Below are 20,058 nucleotides of genomic sequence, written 5' to 3'. Positions count from 1 at the left end.
TATTTGATTATTTATATATTTTTGTATATTTCATATACAATAATTTTTCTCGATACATAATAAATTATGTTTTAAAATATTCTATTTTATAATTTTATAAAGTGTAATTATTATGTATAGAGAAAAAATTTTGTGTACCAACATGTCCATTTGTCTAAAAGCCCACATTAATCATTGTCCTAAAAAAAACACAAAAAAATATTGGAAACAAATGTCAATGTTACACTTTATGACACCATAACCAAAGTTGAAACTTAGAACAACCAGAAAATTGTATTTTATTTTTTATTTTCTAATACGATATATAACTTGCCAATAATATTAGTACAAAAAATAACTTCACAGAGAAAGGTCTTTTAACTACATAAGCAAAAACCTCATCACATTTATTATCCATGACAAAGAAAAAGAAACAACTTAAGCATTTGTCACCAAAAAGTTGTCTTCTTTCTTACAAAACAACATATCACGAATTGATACAGTTTTAGGAAATAGTCAAAAGAAAAAGAAATAAAACAAAGTTTATTGAAAGAAAACATACGCATGTGTTGCTATGTGACACGTAAAAGAAATAAAACAAAGTATGATTGATTAGTAAATAATTCTCTATTGTTGATTGTCTACTTTGCTAACTTTTTTTTTTGAAACGGCAAATATACTAAACTACACCTAAATTATTTCATCTATGTCCATTGTTGTACTTGAACCCTCAACCACACGGAGGGAGGACAACACCGGACACCGCTAAGCTAGAAGCCCTTTGGTCTAACTTCTTCATTAATTTGCTAACTTCTTCATTGATTGCATTAAGGACTGATGTTTGTTTGTAAACGTTCCAATGTTAATGTGAATAACAAATTTACCTTCAATTTGCTATAGAGAACTCCATGTTTTATATCAAGGAGGGAGTGTGTATCGGTCACACTCCCGGCTGGCGGCGGAAAAGTCGGACGGTGCGAACGTGGGGAAGATTGGGTCGAGGCATACAAATTATCTTCCTTCTTAACACAACTATCATCATCTTCCTTTACACGACTATCCTCGTTCTCACTCATCTCCCTGAGAATACATGTGATTTTGAAAACGTCAACATAATGTTGATGAGTGCACAGGTTTTCAGAGTTTCAGCTTTTATTTGGTTGTATTAGCTTAAGAATCTTTTTTCTTTCGGAAAAATTTTTCCTAAAGTATTTTATCAACCCTAACTTACTACCTTTTAGGATATCTAACCATCCTATCTTATATTTTACTATAATGTATTTTATTTATCCTAATTTACTATCTTTGTAGGATATCTAACGATCATAACGTATTTTATCTACCATTATAAGGTGTCCCTAATAGTAGTAATACCCTAAGGTGATCTAATGTATTAACATGAGCCCCCATAATCGACGTCGTTTGACTAAAATTTGTGCCCCGCCATGACGCTTCATCTGTAACGCCTGGTTTCCTGGTATGCATTTAACTCATTTGTTTATTTATTTTGCAAGAGGAACTCGACGAGTTTGTGGCCCTAACTCGTCGAGTAGAGGGCTAATTATGCGCGGGGTTTGAGCTATCTACTCGACGAGTCAAGAGCCCTTGACTCGACGAGTAGATTAGCCAGAGTGAAACCCTAATTTCGGGGTTTTGCACCCTATTTAAGCTCTTTAACCCCCACCCATTGGCCTCATTTCTAGCCTCCAAGCCCTAAACCCTAATCCACAAAGCCCTAGAGCATTTTGTGAGTGTGTAAGCCATTCTTGAGTGATTTTGTGTGTTCTTGAAGCTAGAAGAAGAAGAAGGAGCTAGAAGGTTCAAGGAGAAGATAGTAGATCCAGGGATTTCCTTCCATCCTCATCACTTTCTGGTAATCAAGTCTCTAACTTGATCATTCATTCATTAGATCTACTTACTTCCATTCTTATGAGGGTTTTAGTTCAAGAACCTTGATCTTTGGGATTTGGACGTCCCAATTGACTTACATTTCAGATATGGGATCTAGAAGGGGTTCCATGGCATAAAGGTGCAAACTTTATGACCATGGAAGCCCCATGCAAGCTTAAAAGCGTTATTATGGTCTTTTTAGCCCTAAAAGGCCATACATGGAAGGAAGCTTGGAACTTTACGTGTCCAACTGATGTCTAAGGCCTAGATCTATTATAGTGTGCTTTGGTTTAGAATATTATGGCTTGTGGTCCAAGATCTAAGTTCTAGAGAGTTAGGGTTTGAGCCAAACCCATTAAGAAAGACTAAAAACGGGTAAAGTTGGAAACTTTACCCTTAAGAGTGTATTCCCAGTGTGTAGGTGAAGTATGGAGTTTAGATCTTAAGGGTAGGAGCTTAATCCTTTGAGATGGCTCAATCAGACAGAGGAACTCGGGGAGTCCATAGAGGGACTCGACGAGTTGAGTTAGTTTGTCCCTTTTTAGCTTAAGGTAGAACTCGAGTACTCGACGAGTCGGTGAAAGGACTCGACGAGTTAAATCGGTAGATCGTGACTGTGAGTAGCCTGGGAACTCGACGAGTCAAGGGAGAGACTCGACGAGTTAGATCGTGATTTCAGGTTCTAGGACTCGATGAGTTGATGGAGCAACTCGACGAGTTGGGTCAACCAGAAGGTTGACTTTGACCAGGGGTAAAATGGTCATTTTACCCTAAGAAGGATTATCAGATTTTGATTAAGTGTTATTATGAAATTGATAGTCGGGGAGTCGTCGGAGCAGCAGTCAGAGATTCCTCACACGAGATTTCACAGCTAGCATACGAGGTGAGTTTCCTTCAGTAGGAACTGGTCTACGGCACCAAGGTCGGCCCGTATATGTGATACGTTAGTAGTTGAGTGTGGGCGGGGCCCGAATCTCATAGTAGCCGAGTGTGGACGAGGCCCGAATTTCGTAGTATTATTTGAGTATAGATATGTGACTGCTTGATAGGAATAGATATACTTGTTGTATGTGTGATACTTGTATGCATGTTAGACAGCGGAGTGTGGGCGGGGCCCGAATCTCCTAGACAGTGGAGCGTGGGCGGGGCCCGAATCTCCTAGACAGCGGAGTGTGGGCGGGGCCCGAATTGTTGGGTTTTAGTATACTACAACATCCTATGGTGCACATACAACCCTAAATACCTTAGATCTATGTTTTCTCTATTATACATGCAAATATGAAGTTTCCAAGATATTACCCTATACTAGCATACAAATATCATATACTTGGGTAATAAAAGAGATAGAATACATACCTTTTTATGTAACTTGTCTTCATGAAGCTTGAGTGCCTAGTGCCCCAAGTGTGACACCTCAAATGGTTCACACAACACCATGAACACTTGGAATAACCTTGAGAATAAGGATACTTTGGTTCTCTCTAGTGAAATCGGCCTTGCCCTTTAGTGTACACACACTAGTGCCAATTTCACCAACCAAGGACATCTTTATATAGTGTGGAGATTAGGGTTAAACCCTAATACCCATGACCTTTCATTTCATATGATCCATGGGTTAAACACTTCATGGACTATCCATGAAAGCTTAGCCCAACCTAAATGAACTTGGCCCATCACACACATATATCTTAGAGTCCATATTTAATTAGTTCCTTTTGATCACTTAATTAATTATAAATTAATTCTTGATCAATACTAATTAAATAATATGATTATATATTAATATATTAGAACTTATAATATATTAATATAAATCACTAGTATCCTTTTTCCTCATCTTGTCTATCCAATTGTCCCGATGCCATGCAACCCAAATGGACCATGTCGGGTCGGGTCAAGTCTTACTAATTATAGTTATGGACTTAGACATTAATCCAACAGTCTCCCACTTAGATAAGTCTAAAACTATTATTGAGTATGACTTCAAACCCCGACTAGCAATCGTAGCTCTCAAAAGCTTTTGTCGAACTCTGACCTTGCCGATGAACTCTGACCTTTGTCAATGACTTGTCCATTAGATAAGGGATCATATATTCCTCCATTCTAGATATCATATGGACTGAGACATAGATTATAAATCATTCTATATGTCCATTTGTTGTTTCCCGATTTCCGATTCATGACGACTGACTGATTGAACAGATCAAATCAGTCCTGGCTTGGCCAAGCACTCACATGTGTCATCATTAAATCATCGAGGGGCCCACAGATATCGCTTTTATCCCGAAGGTAAAAGGAATGGATAAACTTCGACTCATAAGGCTTGTTCTACTACTTGTTGAATCATACACAAAAGCACGTTTTATAACATCGAGTTACCAATGCGGTTTCATGCAATCAATGTACAACCAACTCATAGTAACAACTCATATCTGTAGGTTTGAAGAATATAAGATATTATCGTCTCATGATCACTCGTGATAAAATCCATGAAGTGATTCAAATGAGCGCGGGTTGAATCCAATACTCATAACTTATGAGCACTCATGAGTGTTGTAGCACCACTTTGTCCAACATCTTAGACCTTTACAAGACAACCCATGACAGTCTTGATTCATATCTACTTCCAACATATGACCGACTGTGGATGGTTTTGAATAACTTAGTCATTCCGGAAGAATAACCTAGTTATTATGGAAATCAAAACATGCAAAGTGAAACACAAGAACAAATGAATCTAATATGGTATCAAAACCTATGAATATAAATAAAACACTTTCTATTTATCACCATACTGATTACTCATTATTCATTGTTTCGGTTTTATCAACTTTATACTTGAATTAAAACACTAGGTGTCCCATGCTCCAAGCATGTACACTATGTTTTCTAAACAATAGCTTTGCCATACACCAAGTATGCACTCTATGTTTGTCTATGATCCTTACTTTTGTGAAATAAACCAATTGACCAAACTTTCAATGATTCTAATTTCACACTCCCAAATCGAAATTTGTTAGATTTTAAACTTAAATGCACTACCCTCTTGCAATGAATGTGTACAAAGTCACAAAGGCTTGTCAACAACCATTACAGGGTATTCCAATGAAGACCTACTCCATGGACACAAAGCCTTATGTTCAAAGTATGCATTGCTTTGAACATGCTTCTTGCACTAAGTTTTTTCTAATCTTACACATATTGCTTCCATCTATGGAGACAACTCTATATTCCCATTTTGACTACCACTTCTGAACAAGAATTGCCTCTTTTCAGACTATGTCAATATGGTCCTTCCAATATTAACAGTATACTTCCAACTGTCCTTGAGCAACCAATCTTTGGTAAACCTTAGATTGTCCTCGACAATTGCTTAATCACTTTAGTCATATCCAATTCTAGACATTGTTCCCCTTAATGCCCCAAGGCATTTGGAAAATTCAGAAAGGATAAATATTATAGCACATGTAATCGATCTTGTACCCAAAGTAAATGAGACACGATTCATGATGTTTCACATAAAGACATGGTTCTAGACCAGTCTTTTGCCATAATAATTTTTTGTTTGCCATATTCTCAAATTTTGACTATGAAAAGGGATGTCGTAATCATAATCAAATTTTGAGAACGCAATTATAGAATTTTCTTAATTTGAACCAATCCAACATGAAATTCATATATATTCTTGACTAAAGGTGATTAAAATCTCAATATAAGCCTTTAGAACTGAAATGAAGTATATCCTCTCCCTTAATTATAGCAAAACAACTTTTTCAACCCCTGCAACTTCACGAATTGAAACTTTTGTTTTCTATAATTAACATTGCTAACTTGCAACACTAACAATAATTATCATGCTCCCACTAACATGATGATTATTAGCATAACACTTATGCTCCCACTAGCTTTGACACATATTCAGAAATCAGCTGGACTTCTAGAAGTCAATACTTTGCTGACTTTTTTACCAAAGTTCAGATTTCTAAGACGAGATTGCCTTGATAAGACTTTATCAAAATCATACACCTTTCCTTAGATAGCATGCATGTGTGTCTAAACAATTTCAGAACTATGAAAAGGGATGCCGTAATCATAGTCTCAATTGTTTAGACCTTTTGTCATCTGCTTCAAATCTACTTGGTGGAAGTGTTTCCTCACCATCATTTTCATGAATCGGATAGAAACCTTATGACCCTTAGATTTTATGGTGTATGTGTTCTTATCCATGTGAATCGTCAAAACCATAGTCACAAGACAAGGATAATGACAAATCCAAACACATATGGACTGAACTCAATCTTAATTTCTTACCACCTGGCAGCTCAAGGGTCTGCCATTGCTTCCAAGTTGTTATGCAACCAATTGAGAACTCTAAGAACTCATATGCAAAGACAACTTTAACTGGAATGGGCACAGAAATAGAAATATGTCAACACAATAGGTTATAAACCTCAAGTCGTGTGCTAGTGAAGAACCTCAAGTTTTATTCTTGATTAGTTCTTAAGACTTTCAAGACCTTTAAGACTCCCACTGTCCTCTTGACATATAAGACTCTCTTGTCAAATATTCAAGGAATAGTGCGGATTCTTTATCAAGACAAACACTTCACACAATTGGCCTAAGTTGGTCTTTGTTTTATTCAAAACATCACAACTTACCAATTTCAAATGTACAAGAGTAGGACACTTTTACTCTTACATTTGACAAGTGTTAATAATCCTTCTTTAAGATGTGTCACTCAAATTACAATCTTGGAGCATGACTCTAAGAATTGTTTTGGAACGAGGTATGACTCATCTTCTTGATTTAACCATTTCAACAATTCATGACTCCTCTTCTTAGCCATAAAAATGCACTAAGATGTCCTTAGAAGACCAATTGTGATATGGTTCTTTAATCATTAAGATGATCACAAAACTTGATACTAAAGTACTCTCCCATCTTTTCAGATTTGAGAAACTTTTATCTTTCTGCCTAAGTTGATTATTCCCATTCGTTCTGTCATACATTGAGACTTTTCCAATGTTTTAGAATTATACTTAAACTTGTAAGTATAACCATATTTACTAAACTTTAGTAAATCATGACGAATAATCTTATCGATCTTTGTGGTGGACATGACCAGTGCACAAGAATGTGTACTCGATCCCTTTAGTCCTTCACTTGATTCACACATCCATGTGAACAAGTCTTAATTTTCCAATGCTTGAAAGTTCTCATTCATCATACTATTCAACTTGCATGATTCCAAGTTTCTATCCAACTGAAGCCTTGGGAATGAGAATCTTTCTTTATTTGGTAAATTATGACACTACCACAAACGAAAGAATCAAGTCCATTTTTTTTCAAATATTGCTATCAATGGAATCATATAAACAACCATTTTTCACAAATGCCACTTGTAAGGATATTTAAAATAAATAAAACAAAATTTTCTTTTATTTAAAACTTGCGGAGAAACTTATCCTTACAATGCAAATGCATATGAAAAACTTGTTGTTATCTATTCCTAAGCAATATATCACAACTCTTAAGAAGTAGCTCAAAAATTCTAATCACCAAACCATGCGATCGAAATCTATCTTCGCGATCAGAATCAGCATATACTTCCTTTAAGTTTCTTCACATTTCTTTGATTCTTAAAACATCAACATGTGACCCAGTCACATCATGCAACAAGAATCTCAGAATAGAAACTTAACAAAGTTAGATAGTGGACTTTACCTAAAGTAGAGTCAAACTTCTTGACTTGATCAACCTTATGATCTTTCAGGTAAATAGGCAGCTTCGCAATCAATGCCCCTTCCTTTGGCAAGAGAAACATATGGACTCTTTGGGAATGGTGTACTGTACTATCATAGACTTGCCTTTCTCTTTACCATTTGGTCAACCGAGTTAACTATGACCAATCCCTTTCCATTGGGAAGCGAAAGCTTTTCTGGATATCCAATGTTACCATTTTCAAAGTCCATGGAAGTTTGGAAAGTTGATCTTCTAATCAAATTTGCTTTACTAGTCCTCCAAATCATTGCTGATTCAGTAGCACCAAGCAAATAGATATGATCATTATGGTACATGTCATAGTCTGTTTCATAGTAGTCCCAAAGGAACTCACTATGTGACTTAGAAAGTGATTGAACATCCAACTTTCTCAAGACTTTGACACCCAACTCTCCCGGCTTGTCAATATGTGACTTCATCTCCAAGATGTGATCACACCTAGACCTTGCCTTGCCAATAGGGTTTGAGTGACCTTGAACTTGTGGGTTAGGGAGAATAATTAGAGGAGGTGGAGGAAGTAAAGTTCCAAGAGATTTGGGAAGATCATAGATGTCTGAGCTAGACATCTTTTGGGAGATATTCAAGATAGTTGATTCAAAGTCCTTAATATAACACCCAATATGAAATATTAAGGCTAGGATCCAACGACCTATTTATAACTGGAAGAGGGATGCCGTAATCCGAGTTATAAAATAGTTGAAGGTAGGTAAATGACGATTTACGAATTTCCACCATGAAAAACGAAATATAATTAAGTTTTAATTGGATTTGAAACTCCTAGATCTTTTGAGATTCATTGAACTTTTCAATGGCATGTTTCAATCTCGAGTGTGCCCTTCAGGTTTTGTGACTGGGATGCCGAGGATCACAAAACAAGGTGTGAAGTAACCATGCAAATTTACTTGGTACCCTTTAATATTTACCCCTCAATCGATGTGCCGGTTAACCACACGAGCTCCACCGATACTATGATAAATATTAAGTTACCCTTTGCCTACCTTGTTAAATCCAGGTTAGTGTGCCGGTTAACCACACACGCTCCACTAACGGTTTAAACAAAGTGCAAAGTGTAATTTCATGGATTAGCACCTTATTCACATTTTGCTAAATAACTAAGATTGTAAATTTATAAGTGTTTAGTTACTTAGTATTTATCATTATACTTTTAATGAAGGGAGAATTATAGTCCTTGTCCTACCCGTTCGGCTAACGACCCTCCACCAGTCAAGGAAGCGGTGGGTGAGAGTGGACACCCATTAAGGTGTCATTTTATAGGCAACAACCTTATACCCCCCTTATAGACCGACTTCGTGAATGAGGCCTACTAATGGTAAGACGACTTGCTCTTATACATATATATAAATATTATTAACTTATAATATTATAAAGTATAAGGGTTGAATTTTATCTTTTAAAATTCTAAGGGCTTAACTTGGAATTAAAGTATTCATTAGAGAAAACTTTTCAAATTCCAAAACTTGAGGGCAAGTTTTGAAACTATTCAAAACTCTTGGATTTTCATAACTTATGAGTTTTAAGTAAAGCTTTAAAACTTTTAATGAAGAGACTCTTGGACATCCATAACTTGAGAACAAGTTATGGAGCCATAAAAACTATTTATAAGAAAAGACTCTTCATTTTTTTTTTGTAACCTAAGGCATATTTATGAGTTTTTAAGATTCATAAATGTGACTTTTCATATAACTTGAGGACAAGTTACAAAAAAACATATTTTATGAACAACTTTTAGATTAATTAGGATTGAAAACAACTAAAACACAAATTTTTTTCCATTAATCTAAACTAACTCATAAATCAAGGAAACATAGAACTTTTGGTAATCCATAACTTATGGAGTTAAATGCTTGTTTTATGATGAAACTTTTCATGTTCCATAACTTAAGAATAAGTTATGGAATTCTTTAAAACATTAACACTTGTAACTCCATAAAAAACTTTGAATCAATTTTTTTTAAAACCTTTTCATATTCATAACTTATGGAGGTTTCAAAACACATAAGATCACAACTTTAAAAAAAACTTTTTGAGCTCCAAAATTTTATGATAAAATTTGTAACTCCTTAAAACATTTAGATCAAACTTTTAAAACTAATAAAATAATCATATCATTTTATCTTTTACTAAATTTGACCTAATTCAACTCATATAGCAAATGATTCAAATTTTACAAATAATTAGTTTTTCACAAAACAAGTAATTATCTTAAAATTTGACAAACTTCATGTTTTTTTTTCTTTTTTTCTTTTTTTTTTCCAACTTTGAAAATCAAAGTTGGGTTTTAGTATACTACAACATCCTATGGTGCACATATAACCCTAAATACCTTGGATCTATGTTTTCTCTATTATACATGCAAATATGAAGTTTCCAAGATATTACCCTATACTAGCATACAAATATCATATACTTGGGTAATAAAATAGATAGAAGACATACCTTTTTGATGTAACTTGTCTTCATGAAGCTTGAGTGCCTAGTGCCCCAAGTGTGACACCTCAAATGGTTCACACAACACCATGAACACTTGGAATAACCTTGAGAATAAGGATACTTTGGTTCTCTCTAGTGAAATCGGCCTTGCCCTTTAGTGTACACACACTAGTGCCAATTTCACCAACCAAGGACATCTTTATATTGTGTGGAGATTAGGGTTAAACCCTAATACCCATGACCTTTCATTTCATATGATCCATGGGTTAAACACTTCATGGACTATCCATGAAAGCTTAGCCCAACCTAAATGAACTTGGCTCATCACACACATATATCTTAGAGTCCATATTTAATTAGTTCCTTTTGATCACTTGATTAATTATAAATTAATTCTTGATCAATACTAATTAAATAATATGATTATATATTAATATATTAGAACTTATAATATATTAATATAAATCACTAGTATCATTTTTCCTCATCTTGTCTATCCAATTGTCCCGATGCCATGCAACCCAAATGGATCATGTCGGGTCGGGTCAAGTCTTACTAATTATAGTTATGGACTTAGACACTAATCCAACACGAATCTCCTAGATAGCGGAGTGTGGGCGGGGCCCGAATCACCATGAGAGTGGGCGGGGCCCGTATCTCCTAGTTGCATGTTATGTGTATGGTATGTGGTAGTTTGGGGAGAATCACTAAGCTTTGTGCTTACAGTTTTCAGTTTTGGTTTCAGGTACTTCCGGTAGCAAAGGGAAGAGCTCGGGATGATTGCAGTGCACACACCATTTGTTTCAGCCTGGGATGTCTTAGACTATGATATTTTGACATATGATTTTGATGCAATATTTTATGGTGATGATTTGAGATACATTACTTATGTTTTTATTAGATGATGGATGGTATTTATGGTTTTATGAATAATTAAAAACGAAATTTTCGGAAAGTATTTTTGGGATGTTTCAAGTTGGTATCAGAGCCTTGGTTTGAGGGATTCAGATACGCTCACGGGTGTGTCTGAACTCAAACTAAGGAATCGGTATGAAATTTTTTCTAAAGAAAATCATTTATAAAAGAGATTTGAAAAGAGAAAAGAATTTTGAAAAGAGAAAAGGGTATGGTGCATGCAATCAGCCGAGCTCAAGTAAGTAGTCCCACATTACCCATACAAGTTTATGTTATGATATGTTTATGAGAACTGCATACTAGATTAGGACTAAGGATCTAGGAAGGATGCCTTATGTGCCTATCATATGTGTATCAACTTTATGAGAATTGCAAGCTTGATTAGGACTAAGGATCTAGGAATGATGCCTTATGTGCCTGTTATATGTATCCCAACTTTATGAACCACATGCTAGTACACATTACTCTGAATGAGATATGTTTGATTATGCTTACTCGATGCTTGAATGCTGCTTGCTTTGTGCTTTTAGGAGTTCTAGTTATATTTTACTAACTAGTAAATGAATATGTTAAGTTACATATTGCGAGGACTAAATAATTTCAGAAGGTTGGGTCTAGCTCTATTGCGCAGCTCTTGTTTGAGTCCAACCGTTGTAGGGTAGGGCCCCTCATTCGAAGAATTATCTAGTCTTAGTGATATGTAATAGTATTCACGAGCTAGTTAGGAGGAGATAACAGGGACTTCTTATGCATCTGATGGAGGAGAGTGGGTTGGTGATTAGCCTAGGGCAAGCCTAGGATGAGTTTAGCATGAGATCAGCAGTAGTAGTAGTAGAAGGGACTTGGTGGAGTCGAGGCGGTTCTTGAGGAAAGTATAGATAGATGGGGAAGGTAGTATGGGCCCGTACTACTGAAAGCATAGGATTCGTACTCGAATTAAGGAAGGTCGAGATAAATCCATGAAACTTGTAGAATGTGAGATCCCTCGAGTTATGATAAGTATATTGATGTTTGTCATGGTGTATTTTCAGTATGGTGACGCTACGCACTAGACAAGTTGGCACTTCAGGCACTGGTGAGGGATCAGGCTAGGGCTCTGGAGCCGGGCAGCTTGACGAGCAGACGAGGGAGTTCATCTCGTCTGAGATCACACGTACCATTCTAGACCAGACTTATGTAATCTTTAGTTCGGTCAATGAGGGTATTTTGGAGCTTCTGGATGAGAAGCGGAGCGTATTCCGCACCGAGGTGGCGGCCATGATCGGGGCGCGCACACTGACTTTCAGGGAGTTCAGGTCTTGTGGAGCTCCCGATTACCATAGGGCTCGAGACCCTATTTGCGAGTACTAGATGGTTTGGGCCATTCATTGGACTTGGCTACTTTGGGCCTTAGTGGGCCATCTGGAATTGAACATTTGGACTAGAGAAGCATTAGTGGGCCTTTGGTTGAGGCCCATGTGAAGGGATTGGGCCCAATTGGAAATTGGGCCTTGTAAGAGTGTTTACCTTTTTGGGCCAAGGTTGAGTAGAGTTCATCTTTGGACAAGAGTATGTGAGGGGTAGAATGGTATTTTACCCCAGTGAGGACTTATGGTTAAGTTATGAGAATCCCGAACTTAATTAGTTTATATGATGACTAGCAGCTAGGGGAGCCGAAGGATCAGCAGTTCGGGGATTTGCCAGCTAGCAGCCAGGGGATTATCCGTGAGATTCAGCTTTGCGAGGTGAGTCTCCTCATGTAGGGACGGGTCGAAGGCACCAATTTCGGCCTGTATGTATGATTGTATGTTTTCCGGACCAAGGTCTGATGCCGGGCGGTGCCCGAGGAATGTTTATATGTGTGCTTCCGGACTACGGTTCGATGTTGGGTGGTACCCGATGATTATGTGCATGTTGATTATACTTGTTGTCTGTGTGATACTTGTATGTGCCTGGTAGGGAGGTGAGTGTGGGCGGGGTCCCATATCTCATCACTAGCTGAGTATGGACGGGGCTCCATATCTCATCATTAGCAGAGCAGGGGCGAGGCCTAAGATAGGCGAGGCCTTAGGACTGGAGCATATAGTATTGTGTATGATTCTTTATGTGCTAGTATGATTATATGATATAGTTTATATGTGTATAGCGGGCGAGGCCCAGAGACAGGCGGGCCCTGGAAGAAACATATCTGTATACCGAGTGGGGCTTGATGCTAGGCGGGGCCCGAGGAATGGGCGGGGGCTAGTATATGTGTTATATGTATGGTATGTGGTAGTATGGGGAACTCACTAAGTTTCGTGCTTATGATTTTCAGTTTTGGTTTCAGGTACTTCTAGTTGCAGAAAGAAGAGCTCGGGATGACTGCATTGCACCCACCATGATGTTTAGCCTGGGATGTTTACTCTGATGTACAGATTTGGAACTCTGATAATAATGTTTGAAATACTTGACTCATGTTTTGATGGAATGGTTTGATAACTATGGTTTTATTTAATGGTTTAAAACGAAATTTTTGGTCATGATTTTTGGGATGTGACAAAAGGTAAAAGACCCGTTTACCCTTCATACCCTAGGCCCAACAAGCCATGACCCAAAATGGCCCAAACTAACCCAAGGCCCAAAGTGTCCCAAATGGACTTCAGGTGAGTACGTCGTGCGTACCACCTTTATGCCCAATGTACAAGACTACGATCGAGAGGGAATTTGGGTGAAGCATGTTACGCCTCACATACTTAGAAGGTACGCTCGACGTACGCCTCAGAAGCCCAAAATCGATTTTAAGAACTTAATGCTTTAAGACCAAATGTACAACTCATATATCTTGTTATTAGGAATGACTTAAATGATAAAGTCATCAACTTGATGCCTTTGCATGGCTCAGAGAAGTCCAAAGCCAAAATCTAACCTTCTAACTCCATATTAAGAACATCAACTCATGCATGGTTGAGTTAAATCCATCAAGATGCTATTTTTATGCATTAGGGACCTCAAAAACATCAAGATCTACTATCCTAAACTTCTGGAGTAACTTATACTCACATGAATCAACCCAAGGGATCAAAATATGCTAAAAACCCTAACTAATTAGATATAAGAGATGAACCAACAATTTGAGACTTTATAACTCCAGAATGATGATCAAGATGAGCAAGGTCTGGATCTACAAGCTTCAAACCACCCAATGCTTCTCCAAAGAATTCTTCTTTCTTCAAAATGAAACAAAAACACACCAACTCACTCAAATAGGTTCAATACTCTCTCAAAAGGGGCTATAGTTTCGAGGGGACTGTTTTGGGACATTGGAGGTTGGTGATGGGAAAGGCCTTGAGGTTATAAGGTGTTTAAATAGGGTCCAAACCCCAAAATTTAGGGGTTGTCCCTGACTCGAGTACGCCTAGCGTACTCTAGGTACACCCAACGTACTAGGGAGAAAACCCTGTGTCCAAGTCTCGACGAGGTACACCCCACATACACTTAATTACGACCAACGTAATGACTATTTATGCAAAAATAATTAAAAACTAAGAACTTAAAGAATTTACCAGGGAACCGGACGTTACAAATTTTAAACGAAGTTTAACAGTCTAAGTCTGTTAAAAATATAGATTTACAAATAAATTGAGAATTAGCCAACAGAGTCTAAACGAAAGTTGTAGATATCGTTAATAGCTACGTGTGGATATAAAGAACGTAAAAAATGGAGCTCGTATGACGAATTTATGAATTTTTGAAAATTTTCTAAATCGCACGCGCAGGTGCACACATAAATAAGGCGTGCGACGCGCGTCTAACACTCCACCGTGAAAGTAACACGTGGCACCCTCCAACACCACCCAAGTGCGTTGCATGCCTGGTAGGTGTGAACGGCGTGCATCCTCGAAAAATTGCCTATAAATAGTTTATGAAGCCCCATTTCGTTCCTCACACCCTCCAAACATTTCCTCTCGAATTTCCATTCATTGAACCGAAATTTTCTTAGTGTGTAGGGTTATCTGACTAAGCCTTGAAGTCCCGGAGATCCCGGAAAATAGAATCTTTCGGTTTCGAAGTTCTGCCTGCGAAATTCCCATTTTTTGCTAAAATCTCTGTAAGTTAAGTTGTACTTATCTCAATTCAAGTGTAACTTGAGTTTATAGTCATAGTCGTTATTATGAACCTATAAATAAGATTTATCAACAATTCCAGTTATAATACTGATTAATCTACTTATGGGAGAGGTGTCTAGAATGGTCACGTTGACTTGGTTATTGGGTTTCAGAAAAACTATATGCCGAAATGGTCCTACCTCCCAACTGTCCGGCCTGACCGATCCTTATTTGATAGAACTCTCGGTATTCGTTAGGATTAGTGAAAGATCTAGCTTTCATTACCAGATTGTCATAATGATTAATAAGTAATAATATTAAAGGTTAATACTTGTTAGTCGCGTTACCCGTCAGTGGGATCGCTAGAAAGCTGTTAATCTTCCGTGAAATCGTCCAGGTGAGTTAGCTCACTATACCATATGTTATAATATATATTCATGTATGTTAAGACATAGAAGTTAGTAGAGTAGACCCGATAGTAAAGCTTCTATGTGCATGTATCAGTGGAGCTAAGATGTAGTCTCTATGTATGGTTTTGTATGTCGGGCAGGGTCCGTCACACAGTTTGGGCGAGGCCTGTTATGTATGTTGGGCGGGGCTCATTAGGTAGTTTGGGTGGGGCCCGTTTGTATGGATGTATATGTATTGTGGTATATGGTATATTGAGGAACTCACTAAGCCTCGCGCTTACCTAGTTGAATAAAAATGTTTTTCAGGTCCTTTAGTGATTCGTAGGAATGACAAGGTTCGACTGTACACATGCGCATTCGCAATATGTTTCGACACAATGTAATCATACTATGATATATTGAATAAATAAAAATGAAAAATTTAGGTTGAAAAATCTTATTTCCAAAACAAATTGAATATTTTTAGAGTGCACACAATTCGAAGGCCGACTTACACCATCGTCAGACGTAAAAAGAAAAAATTTGGATGAACAAACGGTTGAACGACAGTCAAACTAGGAATCAATCATAGACCAATTCAACTACAACACTGATTTTTAGAACATTGAATGTGTGAAGATGAATGTCGGCGATAATAAAGTTTGTAAGGGTATTTTCAGGCGATAATAAAGTTTGTAAGGGTATTTTAACATTGAAGATGCGAGTGTAAGTTGCAATGTTTTAAACAAAATGAACTGGTGTCTTTTTTTTTTGGAATTGTATTTACGAAAAAAAAAAAAATTTAATGATACACAGATGAAAATAATTAAACATATATGAAAATTAGTTAATATTAAATCGTATACGAAAATATAAGTTGAATGTATTTATTGAACAACTAGATCGCAATAATAATTTTTATTGATAAATTATATAAAAAGTAATGTAATATGTATATAAAAATAATATCTATAAAGTTATTTTTTAATATCTTTGACTCTTTGTAATTATCTCAAGAAATTAACGGTAGTAAAAACTAGAAAGACGAAAAAGGTTCGATTCGAGTCTATCTGTTTGGTGGTCACGTGATCTACCTCACTGGTCTCCGCCGGGGCTACGGATATGTACCCTATCACCATCACAGGTTATCACCCCCATCAACCATCTTCGTGTCATCTCTCCCATCATTGCATTTAAGGGTAAAATGCTTTCTGGTTTTTTCTATTAATTTATTTTCTTCCATTTTTTATCCTCTGATTTGGGCCTGTGTGAAATCAAATCTGTTCGAATCATTCATAAATCAATCAATAGGGTTCAAGATTTCATCTCGTCTCCATTGGAGCAAAATCAAGACAATCAATCTTCCCTAAGGTTAGTTTATGTTATCCTTCTGTATTTTAATTCTTGATTCCTGCTTCCCTTGTTCGAAATCGAGATTATGTTTGACAGTTGCAAGATCTGCAATTGTTCTAGTGGGATCGAATTGCTGATTCGTTTGAATTTATGTGTTGAATTATGATCGAATTGTTGAATTGGATCACGCGGCGATGTTCCTGGTATATTCCAATTGGTGTCATTTACAGATCTGAGATGTATATCAACTTTGATTGCTTCGTGTTGTACTTCTATGTTGAATAAGTATACAGATTTAAATTGATGTGTTGAATAAGTATATAGATTTGAATCGTCATATATGGATTTCGATGATTGTAATTTTTTTTCCTGTTTACTTTTAACAGAGACAGAGTGGTTGCCCCGAATAAAAAAAAATCAAATATTTATTTTAGCAAGCAACACGAAATGGTCGAAAGGTTATTCCTATCTGTTCATCTATCGCTCTTCTGTCTGCTTGTTTGTATATATGCAGGTCAAACCTCTGACTTTTCTTTTGGTCTTGTTTCCAGTAACGATCATGGAGCATTTTGATGTGCGACAAGTACCATGTCTCAGTGCTTAGAGGGGGTCAAGCATTTATTTGCTTCCCTGCTCCATTGCTGTGATCTTGAAGCATACAGACAATTAACAGCCCTTGAAGATCCTGAAATTCTAGCCAGAGAGACAGTGTGTATGCCCTTTTGATCCATATTTCACTGTTAAGATTGCAGAATTGTTGTTTTTGGCATGAAAACAGTCGCATATTATACTAACAAAAGTTGTGTATGGTGTAATGCAGTTAGTGTAAGCGAAATAGAAGCACTTTATGAGTTATTTAAGAAGATTAGCAGTGCTGTGATTGATGACGGATTAATCAATAAGGTTTGTACAAACATTGTTTACAGTTTCTATGCTGTTTTTATTTCTTAATATAACCAAACTTTGATATGTATCACAGGAAGAGTTCCAATTGGCATTATTTAAGACAAATAAGAAGGAAAGCCTGTTTGCTGATCGGGTACGTTTATTTAGTAGTATTTACAAGTAAATAAAGTATTTTGATTTTTGGACAATGTTATGGAAGGCTCTTGTTGATACTTTGACTTTTCAGGTGTTTGACTTATTTGACACAAAGCATAATGGAATCCTTGGTTTTGAAGAGTTTGCTCGTGCACTATCAGTATTTCACCCAAATGCCCCCATTGATGATAAGATCGAGTGTGAGTTTTCCAATAATAGAAATATGATTCATAAGTGTGTATCTTTATATGTGATATGATTTATATGTTGTTCTCCATTTGCAGTTTCCTTTCAACTTTATGATCTCAAGCAGCAAGGTTTCATAGAGAGGCAGGAGGTGAAGCAAATGGTGGTGGCTACTCTTGCTGAATCCGGCATGAATCTTTCCGATGATGTCATTGAGAGTATCATTGACAAGGTACTTCAACTAATTTTATATTTTAAGCATACAAGGATAAAGGATAAATGCATTTTTGGGATATTATTACTTTATCCATGAAGGATAGGCGAACAAGTAGTTCAAACTCGCATATATTTTACCTAATTGTTGTTTTTTTCCGTATAATGTCCTATATGGGTAAAATGGCTTAATCTGTCTGGATAAATCGTTGTATAACATAAAAACTATTCCTTTTCTAGATTGAATAAACAGTCTGAATGAGACTAAATGACCATTTTATCCTTTCATTCCACAATATTCATCAATTTTAACGTGGGATGAGTTGGGAGGAAAAGTGTTAGTGTCTTAATAAATTAATCCCGGTTTATGGCTTAACACATTAAGTCATGATTCTATAGAGGTTAAGTAAAAAACAGAAACAACCATGTATAGTAATAGTTGTCCAGATTAAGTGATTTAAGTCAAAAAAGAAAAGAAAAGAAAGAGCAGGTAAGTGAAGTGAATGTATCTTTCTTTGTTTTAGACTTTTGAGGAAGCCGATACAAAACATGATGGGAAGATAGACAAGGAAGAATGGAGAAGCCTTGTGCTACGACATCCATCCCTCTTGAAGAATATGACCCTTCAATACCTCAAGTAAGTTTTTGCATCTTTTCTTTTTGTTTTTGTTTATGATGGATGGAATTTGAGTTTAGGGTTTTGATTTTGATTTTGATAGGGACATCACAACAACATTCCCGAGCTTTGTTTTTCACTCAAGAGTTGAGGATACCTGATGAAGGAAGCCATGCCAGACTGCCAGTACCTGAATTTCTTCAGCTTCATGTTCATGTTTATGCTTATGCTTATGCTTATGTTTTATGTTTTATGTTTATGTTTCCAATTTGTTTTGATAAGTTTTGCTCTGGTTGAATTAAGCAAACATGATTATCTGTTTGTGGACATGAATTATTATTATGATTTCAAAAGTTTGCCTTATTTGTTGAATATTGGAATTGATTGATTGGTATTAAAAAAGCCATTGCCACATTTGTTGTGTTTTCTATTTGGATTTTGACTCTACTTATATTTGTGTAACTTCTAGGGTTGATTAACAGCCATGATATAGATAAGGGAGAGAAGGAAAATGGTTCTTTTTCCGTTTTTAGGTCCCCAAAGATTGTTGATATTTGGACAATAGCTTCATAGCATACGCATATTGGCCGACGTTTTCAATTGTTGAATTATGTTTTGGAGATCCAGAGGTTGCTCATTTACAATTTCTTATTTGTTAGCTTATTCAAGTTAACTGGTTTTCCCCGTCATATTTGTTAAATTACCGTTGTGGCTGTTTTTCCCAACATATATATATATATATATATATATATATATATATATATATATATATATATATATATATATATATATATATATATAGGGCTTAGGGAATATGTGGCTGTTATGTATCTAATATTAGGTATAGAACCATCAAAAACTACGTTGATTTAACAAAATGCAATCAAATCTATCTACCATCTTTCTTATATCCTCTATTAGACTAGATGATAGGCTTTGTACATATTTTTATTAAGTTTTAAATATTTAATTTTGCACCACAAACCATGTATAAGAATACATTATCAACTACCGATAAGTCTTTATATTCAAATTTAATATAGAAAACTATAGTGAAAGATTGAAATTGTTCATTAAAAACCCAATAAACTTCTTCCCATAACACATCAAAAAAGAATCATGCAAGTATACATATGGTAGGTGTCAAAGAAAGTTATGAAGCCTACTGGAGGTCTAATAT

At 36.2% G+C, this 20,058-nt stretch overlaps 1 protein-coding gene across 1 annotated transcript; it reads left to right on the top strand.

The window, feature by feature from the left end:
• Nucleotides 1-16,681: 16,681 nt before the first annotated feature.
• Nucleotides 16,682-19,250, top strand: LOC145123422 (calcineurin B-like protein 2). Its single transcript, XM_079058630.1, has 9 exons — nucleotides 16,682-16,840; nucleotides 17,209-17,280; nucleotides 17,374-17,534; nucleotides 17,643-17,725; nucleotides 17,802-17,861; nucleotides 17,955-18,063; nucleotides 18,148-18,281; nucleotides 18,787-18,899; nucleotides 18,982-19,250. The coding sequence occupies exons 3-9, from the start codon at nucleotides 17,411-17,413 to the stop codon at nucleotides 19,037-19,039; spliced, it is 681 nt and encodes a 226-aa protein (XP_078914756.1). The 5' UTR covers nucleotides 16,682-16,840; nucleotides 17,209-17,280; nucleotides 17,374-17,410; the 3' UTR covers nucleotides 19,040-19,250.
• The last annotated feature ends 808 nt before the right edge of the window (nucleotides 19,251-20,058 follow it).

This window comes from Lactuca virosa, chromosome 7 (assembly GCF_052849685.1).
Source record: "Lactuca virosa cultivar CGN04683 chromosome 7, Lactuca_virosa_CGN04683_v6, whole genome shotgun sequence".
Taxonomy (NCBI): Eukaryota; Viridiplantae; Streptophyta; class Magnoliopsida; order Asterales; family Asteraceae; genus Lactuca; species Lactuca virosa.
The sequence above is the reverse complement of the archived record's forward strand: the minus strand, read 5'-3'. Positions and strand labels throughout refer to the sequence as shown.